Source organism: Scyliorhinus canicula, chromosome 20 (assembly GCF_902713615.1).
Source record: "Scyliorhinus canicula chromosome 20, sScyCan1.1, whole genome shotgun sequence".
NCBI classification, from domain to species: domain Eukaryota; kingdom Metazoa; phylum Chordata; class Chondrichthyes; order Carcharhiniformes; family Scyliorhinidae; genus Scyliorhinus; species Scyliorhinus canicula.
This window is the reverse complement of record NC_052165.1, coordinates 72,588,875-72,609,403: the sequence shown is the minus strand read 5'-3', so window position 1 is coordinate 72,609,403 and position 20,529 is coordinate 72,588,875. Positions and strand designations below refer to the sequence as shown.

The following is a 20,529-nucleotide window of genomic DNA, read 5'->3' as shown; positions in this document are numbered from 1 at the left end:
CTGCAGAGATGGGTTTCAAAGGGACAGATGAAACACAGTAAGGATGGACCACTTATGAGATTGATGGACCAAATGGCCTTTTTCTAAGAGTTGGCTTTTCTTTGATTCTGCTGCTATACAGAATAACGTGTCATATTATAAGCTGGCGAAGTAGACTGGTGACAATATCGGTGCTTACATTCTGCTCTTTATTTTCCAGGCGTGCTGGCGAATTGGTAACCAAGACAACTGGACATTATCCCCTTGGAAATTCATGCTGACCCCTCTTTGGACCGGAGCTGAGAATGTGGTCCCTGTTGAGTCATTTTTTTGCATTGTCATTCATTTGCTGCTTGGCAGGTAAGTTGAGCGTTGGGCATGACACTGACGTGAAGGGTTTTCTGCTGCCCCCCCCCTTGGCATGATTTCAGATGCAAAGCACTTCCAAGGTCAGCACTGAATTTCATGCATGATTAATCTTTGCACCTACAGCTTCCGTTGACGGCTAATCGCGGCATCATTGAGGCCTGAAGATGAGCGAATATGTGATTTGCGATGCTGATGCGCAACAGTCGGATGAAATGATAAAGCATCGAGATTGCCTTCATTTGTGTCTCTGTATGAGCAGTTGAGTCCCCCGTGTTCCTACGTACTTTGTGCCAAGTCTACCGTTTCACATTAAAAATTCTCTTACAAGAGCTTGGTGCAATATGCATGAAAGTAATGCTATAATGAAGCCCGTTGGATTAATATCTTGATGCCTGACTGACGACTTGAGCATCTGCCTTGCTCACGGACATATCCTGGGGCTTTACAAGCCCTTCAACGAGGTAATGGGCCATTATAACCTGGTGTAGGCAGGCTCAAAAAAAAAACTTGATTCCCCGGTGACCATGCAGCATTAGTCCTTTGAAGACGTTTGCTGAGCAGGTGGTAATTTATTTCTGCCTGCCGTTGTGTGCTAGCACAAAGTACACATCAATTATGGATGCAAAGATGCGTCAAGTCTTGCAAAGCTGTAATGTTCAACTTGACAGGAGCCGAAACCATGCAGATCATCAGCCCCACCAGCTGATGCAGTGACGGTTTTGTGAATCTGTTACTTCATTCTCAGCTGTCATCTTCAGGCCAGTATCTACCCACCGAATAATGAAAATGTGTAGCAAAACAATTTGCTGGGGTATCTTTCCTCAATGCCAAGCTTTTTCTTCGCCGAGTCACTTGGCTGGAGGGTAGTTCTCGCTGGCATTTGATGCACGGCAGCATGAAGGGAATTTAAGTTAAAGTTATGATGGATGCAGCTTGTTCCTGGCTCAGCTTCCAAGCTGCATCAGTGACCAGGTTTAGTTAATTGTATGGAGGTAAACCCCAAAAAAAAGAAATTAAACACTACTGTGTCAGTGTAAAAATTTTAACATTTTGGACAGGCAAAAAGAGCTGGGTATTTAATGCGTGTTGGGTCCTCGTGAATGTTATCACTATTCTCTCACTGACCCAAGTTTAGACTCTGAACTATCGAAATTCATCAAATGATTGGAAGCATTTATTGTAATTAATGTGTGTCAACAATGATGTGTAGTTGATAAATGGGATATAAATTCAGTGACGAGGAAAATCATATTTGTTGGTATTAAGGCCAATCCAAATGCTACTGATCTATTTGACTGAACACAAATTGCCATTTGATTGTCCGTCACGTGCAGTGCATTGTGGGATGGCCATTGTGAACTCTGTATGTACAGGCACAATGAAACCAAGGAACCATCTGGTTCCATGCAAAGCATTCCGTTTATCCCTCGATTGCGCCTGTTTCGATGTCACCTCGATATTTGTCATTCTGGCATTCCCAACTCTCTCTCAGAATAAGAATGCCACTGGCTGGAGTTAGCGGTGTTCTCCATGGAGCCTGCATTAGGCAACAGCCAAGTCCAGAAGTCTTGCATGCCGCTAATTGTATTCCACGTTGTTTCCTGTTGGGCACCTCCAAGTTTGTAATTCCTCAAATAATTTCTTAGCCGTGTAGCCGCTAAATGGAGCGGCCTACGTTTACTTGATTGACTGCAATCTTTTAAATGTGGATTTTCTTTAAAAATTTCTTGTCAAGCTGCAGTGACAGCTGGTTCCATGCTAGGAGTGCTTAGTCACTATATAATGAAGTGCGTGACACATTAAAAGATGATGGGGAGGGGGTGGGGGAGTAGGTGTGGATGAGTAGCTTGGAAGTTGCAACTGCTCAGGAAATTGCATTTTGAGATTCAAGTTAAATGTTGCAAGATTTCATCTAAAGGAGAAATAAGCGTGAAGAGTTAATGAAAAAGATGTGCTTCAGCATTTAAGATTTCAATGCAAATTATTTTTGGTCTTTCTGATTAGCTAAAATGTATTAGTTGTTTATTAATCATAATGAAATATATCCTGTGCCTGTCAATAATAATTATATCATCATGCGTTATGTGAGCCTATAATCCACGGAAGGTTTGTCCTTTCGGATATTTTGTTGATTTCTAAATATATGTTGTGCTTTTGGTTCTGAAGAAAGAGGCATGTTTGAATATCAGCATGGTGTGTGACAACATCCAAACTTTATCCTTACTGTAATGTACATGTAAAAATGTAACTGGGCATTGTACATCAACAAGTCAGCTTATACACCCGTGATAGGTACAGTTAGGACTTTATGTCATCCTTAATATTTTAAGGATCAAAGCAATTTTATAACTTGGAAGGTCCGTGTGATATTTTCCAGGAAAGTTCATTTCCAGGGAGATTTGCACACTTGTTTGGAAGACCTAAAGTTGGTTAAAACGGGCAAGTTTGCATTGCACTTGCCCTTTCAACGAATATTGGTTCACATTTACACAGGGACAACATGAATGCTGAGCACCAGTCTCTCCCTTTGATGGTGAGCAATTGGAAGTGACTGTATGTTAAATTCTGTGTCTGTTATTTGCATTGTTTATTCATGGTGACTTTATGGGATATATGTTTTTTTGGGGGCGTGAGCATGTTTCTGATTTCCCAATGGCCTTGTTGTAACACATTGCCAATTCTTTATAGGTCTAGTGGAGAGTCAAATCCTCTCTTGCATGCTCTCTCCAAATTTTTATGACATGCAGCTGTGCAGTATTAATACATATTGACATTCACTGAACAGAAGTGTCTGTCGCTTGTCATTAGCCAAATATCTACATTGCTGTACCAACATACAGCTTGAATTACTCAAGTAGACAATCTCATCTGCTGATTGATTCAACTCAAGAATAAATCTTGCACTGATATTTTATGTTTGGAACATGAAAGCAAATATCAGCCAATAAAACCCAGGATTACCCTTTGCAAACAGCTATAGTTATCAGTAAACAACGCGGAGAACATCTCCTTGATGCTTAACTGTAACCCAGAGAAATGCCCGTGAAGCTGCTAGTTCTGCGTTGTGTTAGAAGTTAAAAAGGTTTTTTGCCCCTTGCTGTATGGTGCTTTGAAATTGTGAAACTAAGTGCAGATCCATCATTCTAGTCAATGATGTGTAGACTATTATTGACAAACCTTGCTGATTGCGGTGTGCAGTAGCATGGAAATATTTTCAAAAATGTAAGGCTGGAGTTGGGCATCTTGTCATGTGTCCCAATTAGTTAGACTTGCTTGTGCATGTTTTAGGTTTTAACATCTTTTATCCTCAAGGTACCTGGCAATACGAGCTAATAACAGCACAGTGAGGGCAACATGTTTCTGAGAACTTGTTCAAAATTGGACAAACAATGCATCTCATAGACCAACGGATTAGGAAATGAAGAGAAATGATTCAGAAAGAGTGGGTGAATTCAATGTCAAATGCAAAAACAAATAAAAGAAATGAAAGGAAGATTGATTAAAGAGGAGGAAAGAGAGCCAGAAGATTAAGAGAAAAAGATGATGTGAATTTAAAACATGATATTTTATAAATTTCCAAAAAATAATTCATAATCTGACAGAAAGACTTTTAATGGTCCGCTCCCTGGGCAAGACAAGTTGATTGGTGTTCATGATCAAGTATTGCACCATTTAAAGTCTATTTTTCCATGAATGAGTGGCGTCTTAATGCAAGAAGTGAAAAAAAATATTTGATGTAAGTAGAGTTGTCACGTTATGTTCAGCTGAGCAGATTTACCACAGTGTTGAAAAGTACCAATAGAGGCAACAGTTGGCGATGTCAAATTTGAGGCTCAAAATCAATCATCAGGAGCATTCTCCATTCTTAATGCCATTGTGGCTACCTGAAGATTTTAGCTGAGGAGAAGAGTATACATCAGATTGTTCCCCTTTTGTCGGAGGACAGTTATCATTTGCTACCGAGTTATGGAACTGATCAGTTGACTTAATAATCGTGAAAAGCTCAAACCCACTTCACCAACTAAACAATAATGTACATGTATACTGCAGTCCACGTATGCTACGGCCCAAGTATATTGCTGTCCACGTATAATGTGGTCCACATATACTGTGGGACATGTATACTGTGATAGAGACATGAAGACCAGTTCAGTGTCTTATTTTATTCACCTTGTTTTTCTGCGACATTGTTTGTCTAAGTGGCAGCCCACTGCTGTTAAATCGTTCCTTGAACACAGAGGACAAATGTTCTTTTGATGGTGAAAACAGTGTCCTATTTATTTGGAGGCGCGATAGTGCTACTTATGATCCAGTGCTACTTATGATCCCTTTCATAAATACTTGCCTGACCAGAAGGTAAGATTTATTTTACCCTCTGTTCTCCTCTCAGGAAACATTTTGCAGGCTTGTAGCACAGGTTGCCTTAACATGAAGTTTAGCAGTGATATATTTCCATGCGACTTGGTTGAAAAGCAAAAGATGAAAGGTTTACAAGAGTGTTTTGTGGAGATAATTTCTTATTCACATTGTGTCATTTTTGTAGCAGTCTGTTCCCATCTACCACCTACCATGCAAGCAGTGAAAATTATGCATTTGGCATGCAATCACATGCTTGTGATTCTTGACACTTTATTTGCACAAATTGCCTATTTTTACTGAAACAGTTGTTCACTGGAGTTATCAGTCACCTGTATCAGGATATAAATACGGAGACGACTCTACTGCCAGGGAGCATCCGCCATTTCCAACAACACAGCGCAGCTGCTTAAGGAGTACTTTCCAGGTCTCCAAACACTTGTCCGAAATAGGGAAAGCTATTGAGTTCTGTGTGACCTTCATGTGAAAAGACAAATCATGGGCATGGAGCGTTGGACTGAAGATGATCCTGTGGCTCAATGTAGAGGAGATCTTGCTGTGTGCACATTGCATTTGTCCACTAAGTGTCTAATTAAAGGAAATTGCTCTGGGATAGAAGACACTTGGTTGAAGAAATGATTTATTGATGATATTGGTAAGCTTTTTTCTCTCTTATGTCTATAAATGATAGAATACCTTGTGTAAGATGTTGAACGGATGGCAATTCTATGTGATATTTCTTCTATCTGTGAGTAATTGACAAGCGGCCATGTCTCTTGCTGTTAACATTTCTCTAAACTGCACTGATTTAAGAGGTTAGCAAGCAGGCGGAAGCAAGACTGTGAGTGAATAATTATTTTTGATAACATGGTAGCTCGCTTCTTCACATCCATGTGGTTCAATCATCAATTTCAGAATCTTTAGCTATCCTCAGCCAAAACCTTTGCTCTTTCGATGGTTGAAGCATCTACCAAAGTCTGCCAGCAAATGCTGGTGGCTTTCAATCTGTGACTGTGGACGTCAATGCAACATCACCAGAAAAGATTTCCATCCAGATCTAAAGTAATTATCTGAACTCGTCTGAGTCAGGGCAATTTGACGGATCCCTGAATTTGGGTCGGCTTTTGTTCGAATGTTTTTGACAGGAGAAATAATGAAGGGGAACTGGGTTCCTCAGTGAGCGAATGGTTTTGTGCTGTATATTCTAGGCTATGTTGGTGCCTGGGGACAGTTAGCATGCTGCATGTTCTGTTGACACGGTAGGAAGGTGGGATGAGGTGAGATGGCATTGCTGGACAGAGAACACATTGAAATAAATGGTCTGGTATCTGTGTGAGCCCAAATGTTTACCTGAGAATGATTAAGGATCACTGCAAGGTTAATTGTTCTGATGCTACCCCTTCACCATTGCTAATCTTACGAGAGAGACATTCGGCCATACTTTGTGCTAAAATGAGAGTTTCATATCGTCAGTTAAAACGAATCAAGGTGAAAAAGGTATTTCTGAAACTGTTGAACATTTTTCCACTTTGTGATTGTTCAACCCACTTCCTGCGGAACACAACAAGAGAAAAGGCCATTTAGATCACTGAGGCTCAACCATATCATTTTCTAACTTTACAGCCGAACACACGCCTTCGGTTCAGGTTTGCACTGTTCAGGTATGGCCGGATTCTTCCCAGAAATGCTGTTGTCTCAAGCGAGAAAACCAGTGTGGAGCTCGCAGCACTATCTGCTTTTCTCTCCACATTGAACAGTACATTTTCAAAGGGGAAGCGAGATTTGCACCACCAGCTGGAGGAGTGGGGCCTAAGAAAGCCAGCAATGCTGGGAATCCCGAGATCGGGGCGCCCAAGGGCACCTTGATCTCCAATTTAAATAAAAGGTCATACTGTCAAGTGCCAAGGGACAATGCCATGGCATTGCCCATCATAACCGGGGGAGGAGGGGGGCTATATTTACCTGCGCACCCCACCGTGGTCATCTGGACTGGCTTTTGTTTTTGAAAACCTGTAGTGATTTGTGCCGACGTGACTTCATGTCAGCTGGATGGGAAGTTCGGATGAGGGCGGAAGTTAGGATGAGTGTGGAAGTTGCGGCGTCAAGCCCACTAATTTATTGATTTGATTTATTGTTACATATACCAAAGTAAAGTGAAAAGCATTTTTCTACGGCCAAAGGAACGTACACAGTACGTACACAGTATGACAAAAAGAATAGTCAACAAAGTGCATTGTCAAATAATGATTGGTCACAGCGCAGAACAAGGGCCAAACAGAGCAAATACATGAATGTGATGTTAATTCACGCAAATCAAGCCCACACCGTTCCTGGGCGTGAACCTGATAACGTTACCAGAGGGTGGGGGTTGGAGGCAGGGAAGACCTCATTCTGAGATTGCGCCAGCGCAAATCCCATTTTTTAGGCTTCTCACGAGATTAATGTGAATTTACAATTAATAACCACTTTATGCCAAGACCAGATCCAATGGGTCTTCAGTGTTTGGACAGTTCACTGGCAGATGTTATGACACGCTGAGCAAGTGCGTGGTCAATTCTAGTCCCAATTGACCTGTAGGGACAACATGGTTGAAATTAACTTTTATTTTAAATACCTAAGGTTTCGGCTGCTCAAAAACTACAGTCACATGCTTTATAAATTTAAACACAATTAGCTTTGTATTATCAACAGTAACTATAATTAAATAGACAACAAATACCACTGTTTAACTACTATCCAATCTCTAACCCCCCTCCTTTAAATCGCCTTACCCTCTATATTCACACACACACTTAAACACAGAGGGGGAAGAGGGGTGTAAAATAATGATGAAAGTAAAAGGCTAAGAGTCTTTGTTTCTGATGGACGTCTTCCAGTTAGTTTCTTCCTCAGTTTAGGCTTTCAGATAGATGTTATCTTTCCTTTCAGCCTGTGACGGTTTCACTGTAGACTCACAGAAATAGCAGGCAGCTAGTATTCAAGAGAGGAAATAGCTTCTTCTTTCAGGGTCTAGAAGCTTCTGCCTCAGTAGGTAGCAGAACAGGGAGAGACAGCTGCTTCCAACTTGACTGTCCAGTGGTTTGTCTTGGGTTCTCTTAAAAAAAAAACACCTGACAGGAGCTGTCGGTTGCTTGGAAGAATACTGTCCACAGCCAATTCATTGGCCAATAGTCAACCAATAGAAACAAACCCCTCCATACTCTTGAGCACCATAAAGTCGGGTTCTTCTGCCCAAAATACAAAACTTCAAAATACTATTTTGACACTGAGTACCTTACCTACTCTGCTCGACTTAAAGATATGGCTCCGTTAATGATCCATGTTCCAAAAAAGACAAAGACAGAGTAAAATAAATAATTTATATAACTAGAGTACCCCATTGACTCTTTTACTGGACAACCTTGGTGCCCTTTGGTGTGTGGTCAGGTGCCCTTTGGGATAGATAATCTGCATTGTTAAAAGTAGGCATAAATGTGCGTAAAAAGTGAATAAATTCATTACCATCGAGCTCATTAGAACTGTCAACAGTCCCGTTAAAATTAACTGTCAAAACTGTCAAAAGTACCTGTTATTGGGAGCTTTCTAAAGAAGCTGTCAAAAGTATTTGTCAGTACTTTCAGAGTCACCTGTCCATGGAAGCTGACAAGACATTTAAAAAGTCTTCCCTTTAAATCTTTGAAAAAATGTTTGGAATGTTTAAAAATCTATTGCCTGCTACGTGACATAAACCCGAGAGATTCCATTTCTGGATGTGTCCTTTGTGACTGATTTCACAGCCATCAGTTGTCCTGGACGGGTGCTTACCATTTCAGAGTTTGATTGACAGCTACAAGTAAATATAGACTCTTTGATGTAGGGCAATGAATTGCAATTTGTGAATGCGCTTTTAATATCGTCAAGTCTGCAATAGAAGGGTGGAATTTTGCAATCCCTGCCACCAGTGGGATTTTCCGGTCCCACCAAAGCCAGTGAAACTTTGAATGCCTCGGAGCTCCAGCACTGTGTTGAAAGTTTAAAAATAAAGATTAAAACATAAAATATCTCACCAACCCTCACTCTCCCTCCCACACACACAGTTCCGATGCCACCTCATATCCCCATACCCTCCACAACATCATCTTCTTCACCCACCCTCCCCACAGGCTCTCATACTTTCTGTGTCAACTATGCCACTTTACCAACCCCATGCCAAATCATGCCAACCATTCAAAAGTCCATTGTCTTTGCCAGAACTGAAAAATCCTGGTGGCAGGAGGGGCTGTAAAATGTTGTCCTTCTGTGGCAGACTTCACTATACTTTACAAAAATACATTAATAATACCCATTTATAACATTTGCATTTTAACGGCTCACTTCCTTTTCTGGCCACCCCCACCGCGACTGGGCTGGAAAACTCTGCCCCTAGAATTTATCATATCCAACTTGTGAATTGGCATTATAGGTATAAGCGCAAGGGGTGGCGGGTGGGTTGGCATGAATTGGTAATAAGTTGGCATGGGGGTTATGAAGGGCCATTGGAATAGGTGGAGGGGGATAGTTGGCAGAGGGTTTGAGGGACAATGGAGGTGGGTAGAGGGGCATTGTTGGCATGAGGATATGAGGAGTTTGTTTTTGGACCACTGAGGCAACAGTGCCCTTGATACCAATGTAAATAAATACCATTGTGGGAATGGCTAGACACCATTGGCGCGATTTAGAGGAAAAATATCCAAGTCCGATTTCTGGCACATTTGGCAGGGTGTTTCCCGACGGCTACAGAGCCGAGATTGACATTACTATTCAATGGTGCTAAGCCATTTTTATGGGCCTCGGGAGTTGCTCCTCGTCGAGGCCACACTTTGAAAGTTTTCCTGCTCTGTTGAGCTGAGCTCGGCAGCAGGATCGACTCCTCACAGATTGGGGCGCCGGTTTGAAAGGGTTTCCCAGTCTCTACACCGCCCCTCCCTCCTCCGCCCCTTTTCAGGACTGTTTGCTTTCCGGACGCCCCCCCCACAATCTTTCTCAAACTCCCCCTTTCATGGGCAAGGCTCCCAAGCCGATTGGGGCTCTCTCGCAATTCACTACACTGGGTCCGATGTGTTGGGAAAATCCCACCCGATGTCTGCAGTCCCTGGGCTGGGCAGTGATACGATTTCTTCTTCACTGCTTTGTGTGAATCCCCCAAAGTCTTAGTGGGGGAAGCTAAGGTCGCTGGTGGCACTACCAAGACCTGGGACTTGAAAATTGTGTGCACAATCAGCTTGTTCTCTTCTGGTGCTGCTGGTTATGCCCTGTAATAGTGAAAAAGAAATGATCAAAGCAGAGGCTGGGTACTTGAAGCCATTCATATTTCATCAAAAATCTATTCGGGCACGAAAGGGAGAATCTAATACAGGAAATTGATGCTGGCATGGTGGCACCGACAATGGGAGGGATGGGAATCCAGTGCTGGGAGGTGGTGTCTAGGTTGGATTTTGGATTGTCAGGATGGAAATGGCTGGAGTTCGGATTGGGATGTTAGGGTTAGGATTCAGGGTGCTGAGGTTGTGATGACGAGTTTGGGGTTGGGGGTCCTGTGTTGGGATTGGGATTCCCAGAGTGGAAATTGGAATAGCCATTCCATATTGAACAAACCAGTGCATCATTGTTCACTTTGTAGAATCTTGGGAATTGTTTCTGCATGCTCGAGAAGCCCAGATGATCAAAGGGGTATTTTATACCAAAAGAATAAATTTTATGCACTCTTACCTGTGTCAAAAAGTCAGGGGTTCAAGTTCCAGTGGAAATGTGACTTCCAATGGAGGTGGAGTGCCTCTCTGGGAGTGCTGGAGTGTTAAAGGTGCTTAGCATATGCCTAGATCTATGATATGGGTAGATAGATTGAGATTGCATGGCATTATTCTGAAGAGAGCTGGGAGTCCCGACCAGCATTATTCGCTCAACAACAAACAAAATGGACGATATGTTTATCGACTGCTTTTGAGGAATTTTCCTGTGTTAAAATTGGCTGCCATATTTGCAAAGTCCCAGCTTCACTTCTTAATTAATTAATTGTGGAAAAAATGCTTTGGGATGTTCTGAAGGATGTTATAAGGAACTAATGATAATCATCTGCCAATTTCTTCTGAGCAGTGAAATGCTAATCAATAACGTGGAATAGCTAATGATTCCACGGTTATAGACCAAGCAAAAGAGCCAATTCACTTGGACTTCAGTTTCGATTACTGCTTGAAAGACTTGGGGGAAAAGCATTTTTAAACCATGTACAAATCAATACCACATCTAGTAAAGGTTCATTAGTTCATTCTCGTTTACTGGTGAGAGGTGTTGTTTGTCGGAAGGGGTACAACTGGACCTCAGTAGGAGGTCAAAGAGCCCGTTTGTGATAACAATATGAAGATGTTGATGATTCCTCAGTGCCGCACCTTAATTCTTTTTATTTTATTTTGTCCTTTCCTCTTCCACACACAGCCTGATTTTGCGTCCTCCTGTTGCTCTTCTTTCCATTGCTTTGTTAAGATCCCTCCCACTCCCTTTCTCTTCCCTGATCTGCCTCCCCATTTCTTGCTCCCTTTTCTCCTCGTCCCTCAGTCTTTGCAACCTGGTGTGTGTGTGTGTGTATGTGTGTGTATCCCCACTCTAAGCACAGTGTTGTAAAAACAGAACTACCAGCTTCCCAGGAGAGTGATAGGAAACCGGTGAAGGAGAGGTAGCACGCTAGGGCTGGGGACAGAATGCGAATTGGTTGGAGCCTGGAGCAGGACAAAAGGCTACAGGGGAATAGGCGGCTAAGAGAGCGGGAATGGATTGGGGGTGAGTACATAGAACATAGAACAGTACAGCACAGAACAGGCCCTTCGGCCCTCGATGTTGTGCCGAGCAATGATCACCCTACTCAAACCCACCTATCCACCCTATACCCGTAACCCAACAACCCCCCCTTTAACCTTACTTTTTAGGACACTACGGGCAATTTATCATGGCCAATCCACCTAAACCGCACATCTTTGGACTGTGGGAGGAAACCGGAGCACCCGGAGGAAACCCACGCACACACGGGGAGGACGTGCAGACTCCGCACAGACAGTGACCCAGCCGGGAATCGAACCTGTGACCCTGGAGCTGTGAAGCATTTATGCTAACCACCATGCTACCGTGCTGCCCACAAATTGAATACAAATTGAGTTGAGGATGAGCAACCGAAGCTCAAGGCGGCGGTGGTGATTATCGGGACAGAGATGAGAACATCCAAGATAGCAAGTTTTGGGTGTGTGTGGAGAGGGTGGAGCGATGAGGGTGAGGCTAAGATCAAAAGTAGTCGGTTTTGTGGTGCATAGTGTCAGTCGGGTTGAACCTTTAGGAGGGTTGGAAGTTAAGTATTGTTTTAAGTATACATACATTGCACCATGAAACTGGCTTCCTGGTGTGATGGAATTGGTGGTTTGTCTTGTTGGAATAGAAATCTTTTTACATTTAATCAACGTCATAAGAAACTTGAGCAAAATATCGTATTAAAATTGACTTTAAAGTAGATGCCTTCTTGCTCCACTGTAATCAAGTATAAGCGTATCTGGCATAGCAAGGGTTAATATGCGACTGGTCAACAGTACCACCCAGAGTCTGATATAAAGAGACACACGACATGGGACTTATGGTCAGTTGTGGACTGGGCGAAGGCTGGTGCAGAAGCAAGCATGGAGTTAGCTCACAGCTTGGGCTATACCCTATATAGCTGTACATAGTTATGTGTTTACTGATACACACTTAATATTCAACCGCACAAGACACAGAATCTCTGCGCGACCCACTTAACATAGAACATATATGATCAGAGCCATGTTATCCTCTTGGGTCATTCATGTTCTGACTATGGACATCAGCATTGATTTCTACAATCGCTCAAACAGCTTGTCAGCAGCGACCAATGTTCTCCTCACAGGACCTGTCTCCTCAGCAGGAGCATGGTGTTTTATGAATTAGTGATTTTGTAAGCTTCAGCTGACTGCCAATCATCTGCATTTTTAGCAATAAGTCAAGACTGCAATTCAATCTTTGGAAACCGGATTTGAGCTGATGATGCATATTCACACTCTGTGCTCAGCATTTACAGCATCCGTTTGATTAGTAGCGTTGTAACAGTGCCCATTTATACTAAAGCCCTTTGGCTGCTTTCTTAGGGTGATCATTATTGTCTGCCTGAAGCCATTTTCCTGATAAGTAAATATCTTTGCACAGCTTAGTAAACATTGTTCAGTTTGTTCCCACGTTTTAAATCAACCCTGTAGGTTTTTTTTAATCTATTCCAGCTCCCTTGCCAGTTTTCATCTCATTTATTGCTGCTCCTATCAACATCTTCCTTAATTTCCATTACTGTTTTCAGTCCTTTATGCTGAGTCACTAAACCTTTGCTTTTGCGTACATAAGGTCTTCACTCCTAGTTCAATCCTGGTACAATACTGATCGCACATGTGTCAAAGGTTCAGGTGATTGGAGGCCTCAGCGGGGAAAGGGTTTTCCGGGAGTTCCCGGTGAGCTGCTTCGTGCAGGGAGAGTTTGGGACGCAAACTGTAAATAGCGATTTTTAAATGGCATCCCAGTCCCTCGACCCCGCCCCCGACAGGACCTCCGACCCCCCCACCAAAGCTCCTACTCACTGATAATGAGGCCCCCCCTGCAAGGTGAGGGAGTTACATCCCACACCTTATGTAGATTGTGGTAGTGCATATTAGAGTGAAACTAGCTGTCTCACTCCCAATATGTCGATAGGCCAAAAGATGATCCCGCCAACTGATGCACTATCAATTACGACGAGACGAGAGTAGGATGTAATCGAGGCTTTATTACACAGAGGTGTGTGGCCTCCTACAGCAGCTGACAAAATGGCTGCTGTTCGGAGAGCACACACATTTATACTCCGCCTACTGGGCGGAGCCAGCAGGCAGGGATCTGCCCTCATACATGTAGTACAGGGGCCTTACCGTAATACCTATATATAGAAAATAATACAACAGGGGTGACTACCAAATTCACGCCCTGTTAAAAATGAGTCCAGCTGGGGTGGTGGAAAACTATATACGTACAGATTGGTTTTTAAATTACAGAGAAGGTTACAAATTTAGACGATCGGGCGCCTTGATCTTTCGTTGAGAGCGCCGCAGTGCTGGTGGCGACTCAGGTATCGGCCTGGTCTTCGGTGACTCTGGGAGCGTGTCATAATCCTCCTCATCCCCGGGTGTGGGCAAGGGGAGGACGGATTGTCCTGGAGCGGGGACTGCGGTACGGTGCGCCGGGGGAAGGGAGGGTGGCGCCGGGGCAGAGGGAGGTGTGTGTGGGGACCCAGCTGGTGCCAGGTCCCTGAGGGAGACTGTGTCTTGGCGGCCATCGGGGTACGCTACGTAGGCGTACTGCGGGTTTGCGTGGAGTAGCTGTACCCTCTCAACCAACAGGTCCGCCTTGTGGAGCTGCACGTGTTTACCAGAGGAGAACAGGTCCTGGAGCTGCCAGCCATGTTGGGAGCGAAACCCCGGAGGTGGACTTCCTGGGGAAGGCAAAGAGACGTTCATGGGGGGTTTCGTTAGTCGCGGTGCACAGGAGCGACCAAATGGAGTGAAGTACGTCGGGGAAGACCTTCTGCCAGCGGGAGGCCGGGAGATTTCTTGACCGTAGGGTCAGCTGGACGGCCCTCCAGACGGTCCCATTCTCCCACTCCAGCTGCCCGTTTCCCCAGGGGTTGTAGCTGGTCGTCCTGCTCGAGGCAATGCCCCTATTGAGCAGGTACTGGCGCAGCTCATCGCTCATAAATGAGGATCCCCGGTCGTTGTGGACATAGGCGGGGAAACCGAATAGAACGAAGATGGTGTTGAGGGCTTTGATGACGGTGGCATGGGACGGCGAAGGGGAATCGGTAATACTCGTTGACCACATTAAGAAAGTACGTGTTGCGGTCGGTGGAGGGGAGAGGTCCTTTGAAGTCCACACTGAGGCGTTCGAAGGAGCAGGAGGCCTTCACCAGGCGCGCACGGTCTGGCTGGTAGAAATGCGGTTTACACTCCGCGCAGACCTGGCAGTCGCTGCTGATAGCCCTGACTTCCTCGATGGAGTAGGGCAGATTGCGGGCCTTATAGAAGAGGTAAAAGCGGGTGACTCCTGGGTGACAGAGATCGTCGTGCAGGGTCCGGAGTCGGTCCACTTGTGCGCTGGTATATGTACCTCGGGACAGGGCATCGGGGGGCTCGTTGAGCTTACCGGGGCGATACAAAATCTCGTAATTGTCGGTGGAGAGCTCGATCCTCCACCTCAAGATTTTATCATTTTTGCTCACGCCACTGTGTGTTGTTAAGAAAGAAGGCAGCCGACTGTTGGTCAGTGAGGAGAGTGAATCTCCTGCCGGCCAGGTAATGCCTCTAATGTTGCACAGCTTCAACGATCGTATGGGCCTCCTTTTCGACAGAGGAGTGCCAAATTTCGGAGGCATGGAGGGTGCGGGAAAAGAATGCCACGGGCCTGCCTGCATGGTTGAGGGTGGCGGCCAGAGCGACGTCTGATGCATTGCTCTCGACTTGGAAGGGGAGCGTCTCATTGACAGCGTGCATCACGGCCTTGGCAATGTCGGCCTTGATACGGTTGAAGGCCTGGTAAGCTTCGGCCGTCAGTGGGAAAGCGATGGATTGAATGAGTAGGCGGGCCTTGTCAGCATAGTTTGGGACCCACTGGGCGTAATATGAAAAGAACCCCAGGCATCGTTTGAGGGTCTTGGGGCAGTGGGGGAGGGAAAGTTCCATGAGGGGGCGCATGCGGTCGGGGTTGGGCCCTAGAACTCTGTTCTGAACCACATAGCCGAGGAAGGCTAATCGGTTCGTGCTGAACACACACTTCTCCTTGTTGTAAGTTAGGTTGAGGAGAGTGGTGGTGTGGAGAAATTTGGAAAGGTTAGCGTTGTGGTCCTGATGGTCATGTCCGCAGATGGTGATGTTGTCCAGATACGGGAAAGTGGCCCGCATTCCGTACTGGTCAACCATTCGGTCCATCTCCCATTGGAAGACCGAGGTGACATTGGTGACGCTGAAGGGAAACCTAAGGAAATGGTAAAGGCGGCCGTCTGCTTCAAATGCAGTGTACGGGCGGTCCGCCTTACGGATGGGGAGCTGGTGGTAGGCAGATTTCAGGTCCACTGTCGAGAAGACCCGGTAATGTGCAAACTGATTGACCATATCAGATATGCGTGGGAGGGGGGTACGAGTCGAGCTGCGTGTACCGGTTGATAGTCTGACTGTAGTCAACGACCATCCTGTTTTTCTCCCCGGTTTTCACCACTACCACCTGGGCTCTCCAGGGGCTGTTGCTGGCCTCGATAATACCTTCCCACAGCAGCCGGTGGACCTCAGACCTGATGAAGGTCCTGTCCTGGGCGCTGTACCGCCTCTCCTGGTGGTGACGGATTTGCAATCTAGGGTGAAGTTTGCAAAAAGGGAAGGCGGGTCGACCTTAAGGGTTGCGAGGCCGCAAACAGTAGGGGGTGGTAGGGGCCCGCCAAATTTCAGGGTTAGGCTTTGGAGGTTGCACTGGAAGTCCAGACCGAGTAGCAAGGCAGCGCAGAGGCTGGGGAGGACATAGAGCTGGAAGCCGCTGAACACGCCCTGGACAGTGAGGATGGCGATGCAGTACCGCCGGATCGCCACGTGTGGGATCCGGAGGCCAGGGAGATTCCTTGGTTAGCGGGGTGTACCGTGAGGGAGCAGCGCCTTACCGTATCGAGGTGGATGAAGCTCTCAGTGCTCCCGGAGTCCAGAAGGCAGGATATCTCGTGCCCGTCGACCTTCACCTTTGTCGAACCAGTCGCGAGGTTGTGCGGTGGGGACTTGTCGATCGTGACCGATGCGAGACGTGGCTGGTTGTCGGCGGTTGCAGGCGATGATCGGCCCGATGAGGTGCCCGGCGGGCAGGGGTCCTGAGGCGAGTAAGATAGCGGCGCCCACGGGCCGCACGTGTCCTGGGGCACGTGGCGGCACCCACGGGCCGCACGTGGGGGGTGCCGGGACAATACCGGCGATTGACCGGGCCTGGCACACTGCTGCTCAATGTCCCTTCTTGCCACAGGCCTTGCAGAGTGCACTCCGCGCTGGGCAGTGCTTCCGGGGATGTTTTGTCTGTCCGCAGAAGTAGCATTTGGGTCCCCGGGGGTTGGTTGGCAGTTGGCGGCCGCGCGGCACAGGCTTGTGGTTGGCTGTGGGCAGTCGCTGATGTGGTCCACGATGGGGTGGCTGCCGGCGGGGTCCGCGATGCACGGGGGGGGGGGTGGGCCGTGCAGTCGGGGGCATAAACCTGCACGTTGCGTGAGGCGACCATGAGCGAGAGCACTAGTTTCTTGGTCGGCGCGAGGTCAAGCGTGGCCCCTTCTACGAGGCGCTGGCGGATGTAGTCAGACCCTATGCCCGTAACAAACGCGTCTCTCATTAGCAGGTCTGAATGTTCAGTGGCCGAAATGGCCTGGCAGTCACAGTCTCTCACCGGGGAGAGCAGGACATGCCAGAAATCTTCCGCAAACTCACCGGGAAGTTGGTGCCGCGTGGACAGGAGGTGCCTGACGTAGATCTTGTTGGTCCGCTGAGCATAATTCTCCATCAGTAGCGCCATGGCCTCTGCGTAGGTAGGCGCGTCCTGGACGAGGGCAAAAACGTTGGTGCTCAGCCGCGTGTACAGAATCTGGAGCGCCTGTGCTTCTGGGATTGGGTCTGGCGCAGACACGATGTATGCTTCAAAGCAAGCTAGCTAATGTTCAAAGTCATTTTTGGCATTGTCTGCTTGAGGATGCAGCTGCAGGCGATCCGGCTTGATGCGGAGGTCCATCTCTGAAAATCACTGTGTAATAAATTGATGCACTATCAATTACAACGGGATGAGAGTAGAATGTAATCGAGGCTTTATTACACAGAGGTGTGTGGCCTCCTACAGCAGCTGACAAAATGGCTGCTGTTCGGAGAGCAAACACATTTATACTCCACCTACTGGACGGAGACAGCAGGCAGAGATCTACCCCCGTACCTATAGTACAGGGGCCTTACCGTAATACCCATATACAGTAGTCCCCCGTTATACCGCGCTCCGCAATATACCGCGGGGGGGCTTATGGACCCCAACTGTCAGTTGTGTCAATTTCAGCGGCCGGCTCACTTTGATCCGGAGAGGGAAGCTGCTCTCTCACTGAAACAATCAGCCGGCTGCTGAAATTGACACTGCCGGCTGCTCTCTCCCTCCAATCAGAAACATTAAAACTTAAAAGTTGGATTGGAGGGAGAGAGCAGCCGGCAGTGTCAATTTCAGCGGCCGGCTGATTGTTTCAGTGAGAGAGCAGCTTCCCTCTCCGGATCAAAGTGAGCCGGCCGCTGAAATTGACACTGTTTTAATTAGATCCACGATGGGGGTTTTAAATTTATTTTAAAATCTATGCTAGCGCTTCCCATTGTGAGTCTACGGGGGTCTGACCTCTCCCCCCCCGCCCCCCGTAGACTCTCAATGGGAAGCGCTAGCATAGATTTTAAAATAAATTTAAAACCCCCATCGTGGATATCCGCGGCTCGGTTGCAACGCGGGTGGCTGTCTTGGACCCCAACACCCGCGTTATAAAGGGGGACTACTGTATACAATATAATACAACAGTGGTGACTACCACACCTTCAATGGGTGGGATTCACATTGCAACGTCTCGCGAGATCTCACGTGATCTTGTGAGGCTGGCGAGCCTGTTAGATCCCGGAAGACGGATCAATCATCATCTACTGGTCGTGTTGCACCACGCCATGCTGCCTTTCGGATGTAATGCAGCCAATTGATCTTACCCAATGATTCAGACCTCTGGCCCAGATCTTCCAGTCTCCGGATGATCTTAAACTGGAGGTAGCCTGTATGATGTTCTGGTGTACCCCCCAGAAATCCCAACACAAGAACTTCATGGGAATTGCCTGGGAAGTTTCACTTCGCTTGGATCCAAAATCCTCTAAAAAAGCTTACTTTTTGAACCTTTGGAAGGTTCTGATTTACCTGGAAATGTTAAATAGGAGGAAAAGGAAAAAACATATCCAACTCCTGGACAATGATACGACTTAACCCCCTGACTTCCCCTGCTTCCCAATCTCCCCTCCGAATCTATGACTCGCCCTCCCCCGCCCTGCTCTGACTAATCCCTGTCCCTGTGACTCTTAACTCACATCAAATTGTCCGACCATAAGACTCCCAACCTCCACCGCCGACTCTTCAACTGCCTTCCTTAACTTGACCCTTTGACTAATCCATGACGCTCCGAATCCCCTCCCCCGAGCCCTTTGACTCTTGATCAGAAGAGATGGCTGCTGACTGGAAAGGCGTATAAACAAGTCAAAAAACAACTTGTATAGAGTTTAACATGGAGTGTTGATTTGTATGGATGTGAGATGTGGACCGTACGGAGAGAGGAGAGCAACTTGCTAAAAAGCTTTGGAATGGGAGTTTGGAGGAGAATAGAAAGGATCTACTGGGCAGAATAAATGCTGGGAGAGCAAATGAGCAAAGGAATTGGTTGAATATATAATTGGTTGAATATATTTTGGAAAAGGCAGAGAGACTGGGTAGGACTCATTTTTAAGAGGAAACAGACTTCCAGGAGATCTATGGGGGAGAATTTCAAGGAAAAGAGGGATGAGGAGAAAATCAATATTGGATGGCTTGGAAATTGAAGGAAGTTACTGGCAAATGAATAGAATGGCACTGGATAGAGAGACATAGGAAGACAACTTGACTTTGGGAAGAGCTTACGATGATGATGATGAGCACGGCCCTTATTCCTTCCCATTTGCTCTGGTTGGACTTGTGCAGTCTGTCACCCAGTTTTCTCCTTTCACTTATGTATAATATGTACGAGAGCTGCTCAGTCCCTCAGTCTACAGTTGCGGATGGAGGGACAACATCGTACAGGAATAAAGCCTCTATTGTACCTCTCTCGGCTTTATGTATAATTGTTAGCGCCACAATTTATTCCTGTACGATTTCCCAGTCACCATGGACATCAGAGTCAAGCCTGACCGTCTGCAGCTGGATCCACACTCGCCTCACGCCAGAAAACTTTGATCACTGGCTGGCAGTCTTCGAGGCCTACATCTCTTCAGCACACCCCTCCCCACGGAGGTCAGAAAAGCAACTCCTGTACTCCAGAGCTCCAGCGTCTTTCCGCTCATTCGAGATGCGACCGACTACACCGCTGCTATCGAACTGCTCAAGGAGAATTATGCACCATCGACACCCTGTTTGCGAGGCATCAACTTGCTACTCGCAGCCAGCAGCCGGGTGAGTCGATTGAGGACTTCTGGAGGGCCCTTATACCTCTGGTACGAGACTGCGACTGCCGGGCCCCTCCACAGCCACGGAGCACTCTAATTAATCATGCGCGATGACTTGTAACAGGCATTGCATCGGACCCCATCCGGCAACGACTGCTGGAAGGGGTCGCTCCCGACCTCGCGGCGTAAAGGCCTGGCGTCTCCATGACGGCGCCTCCCGTAGTGCGCAAACCTACTCCGCCAGCCACTCGGCCACCCGTCCTACCCCTCGTGGAACCCCCACAAACGGCCCCCCCAGGCCATCCGTCCTACCCCGCGTGGAACCCGCAAACGGCCCCCCCCCAGCAGCCGCCCCCGCGCACCATGCCTGCGCTGCCCCGCCGCACCGCACCCCCGGGGGTCCCCACTGGTTACTTCTGCGGTCAGCAGAAGCACCCTCGCCAACGCTGCCCGGACCGAACAGCGGACCTGCAAAGCTTGTGGCAAGAAAGGCCACTTTGCAGCGGTGTGTCAGTCCCGGACGGTCGCCGCTATCGCG

General features: G+C 46.9%; 1 protein-coding gene across 12 annotated transcripts in view; it reads left to right on the top strand.

The window, feature by feature from the left end:
* Positions 1–20,529, top strand: part of cntn1b (contactin 1b) — a 903,199-nt gene that overhangs the window by 406,510 nt on the left and 476,160 nt on the right. For all 12 annotated transcript variants that reach the window (XM_038780269.1, XM_038780265.1, XM_038780278.1 and 9 more), the window contains one exon: positions 200–339. In XM_038780269.1, coding sequence (XP_038636197.1) covers positions 285–339 — 55 coding nt within the window. In that variant the 5' untranslated portion in view covers positions 200–284. The remainder of the gene's footprint in view (positions 1–199; positions 340–20,529) is intronic.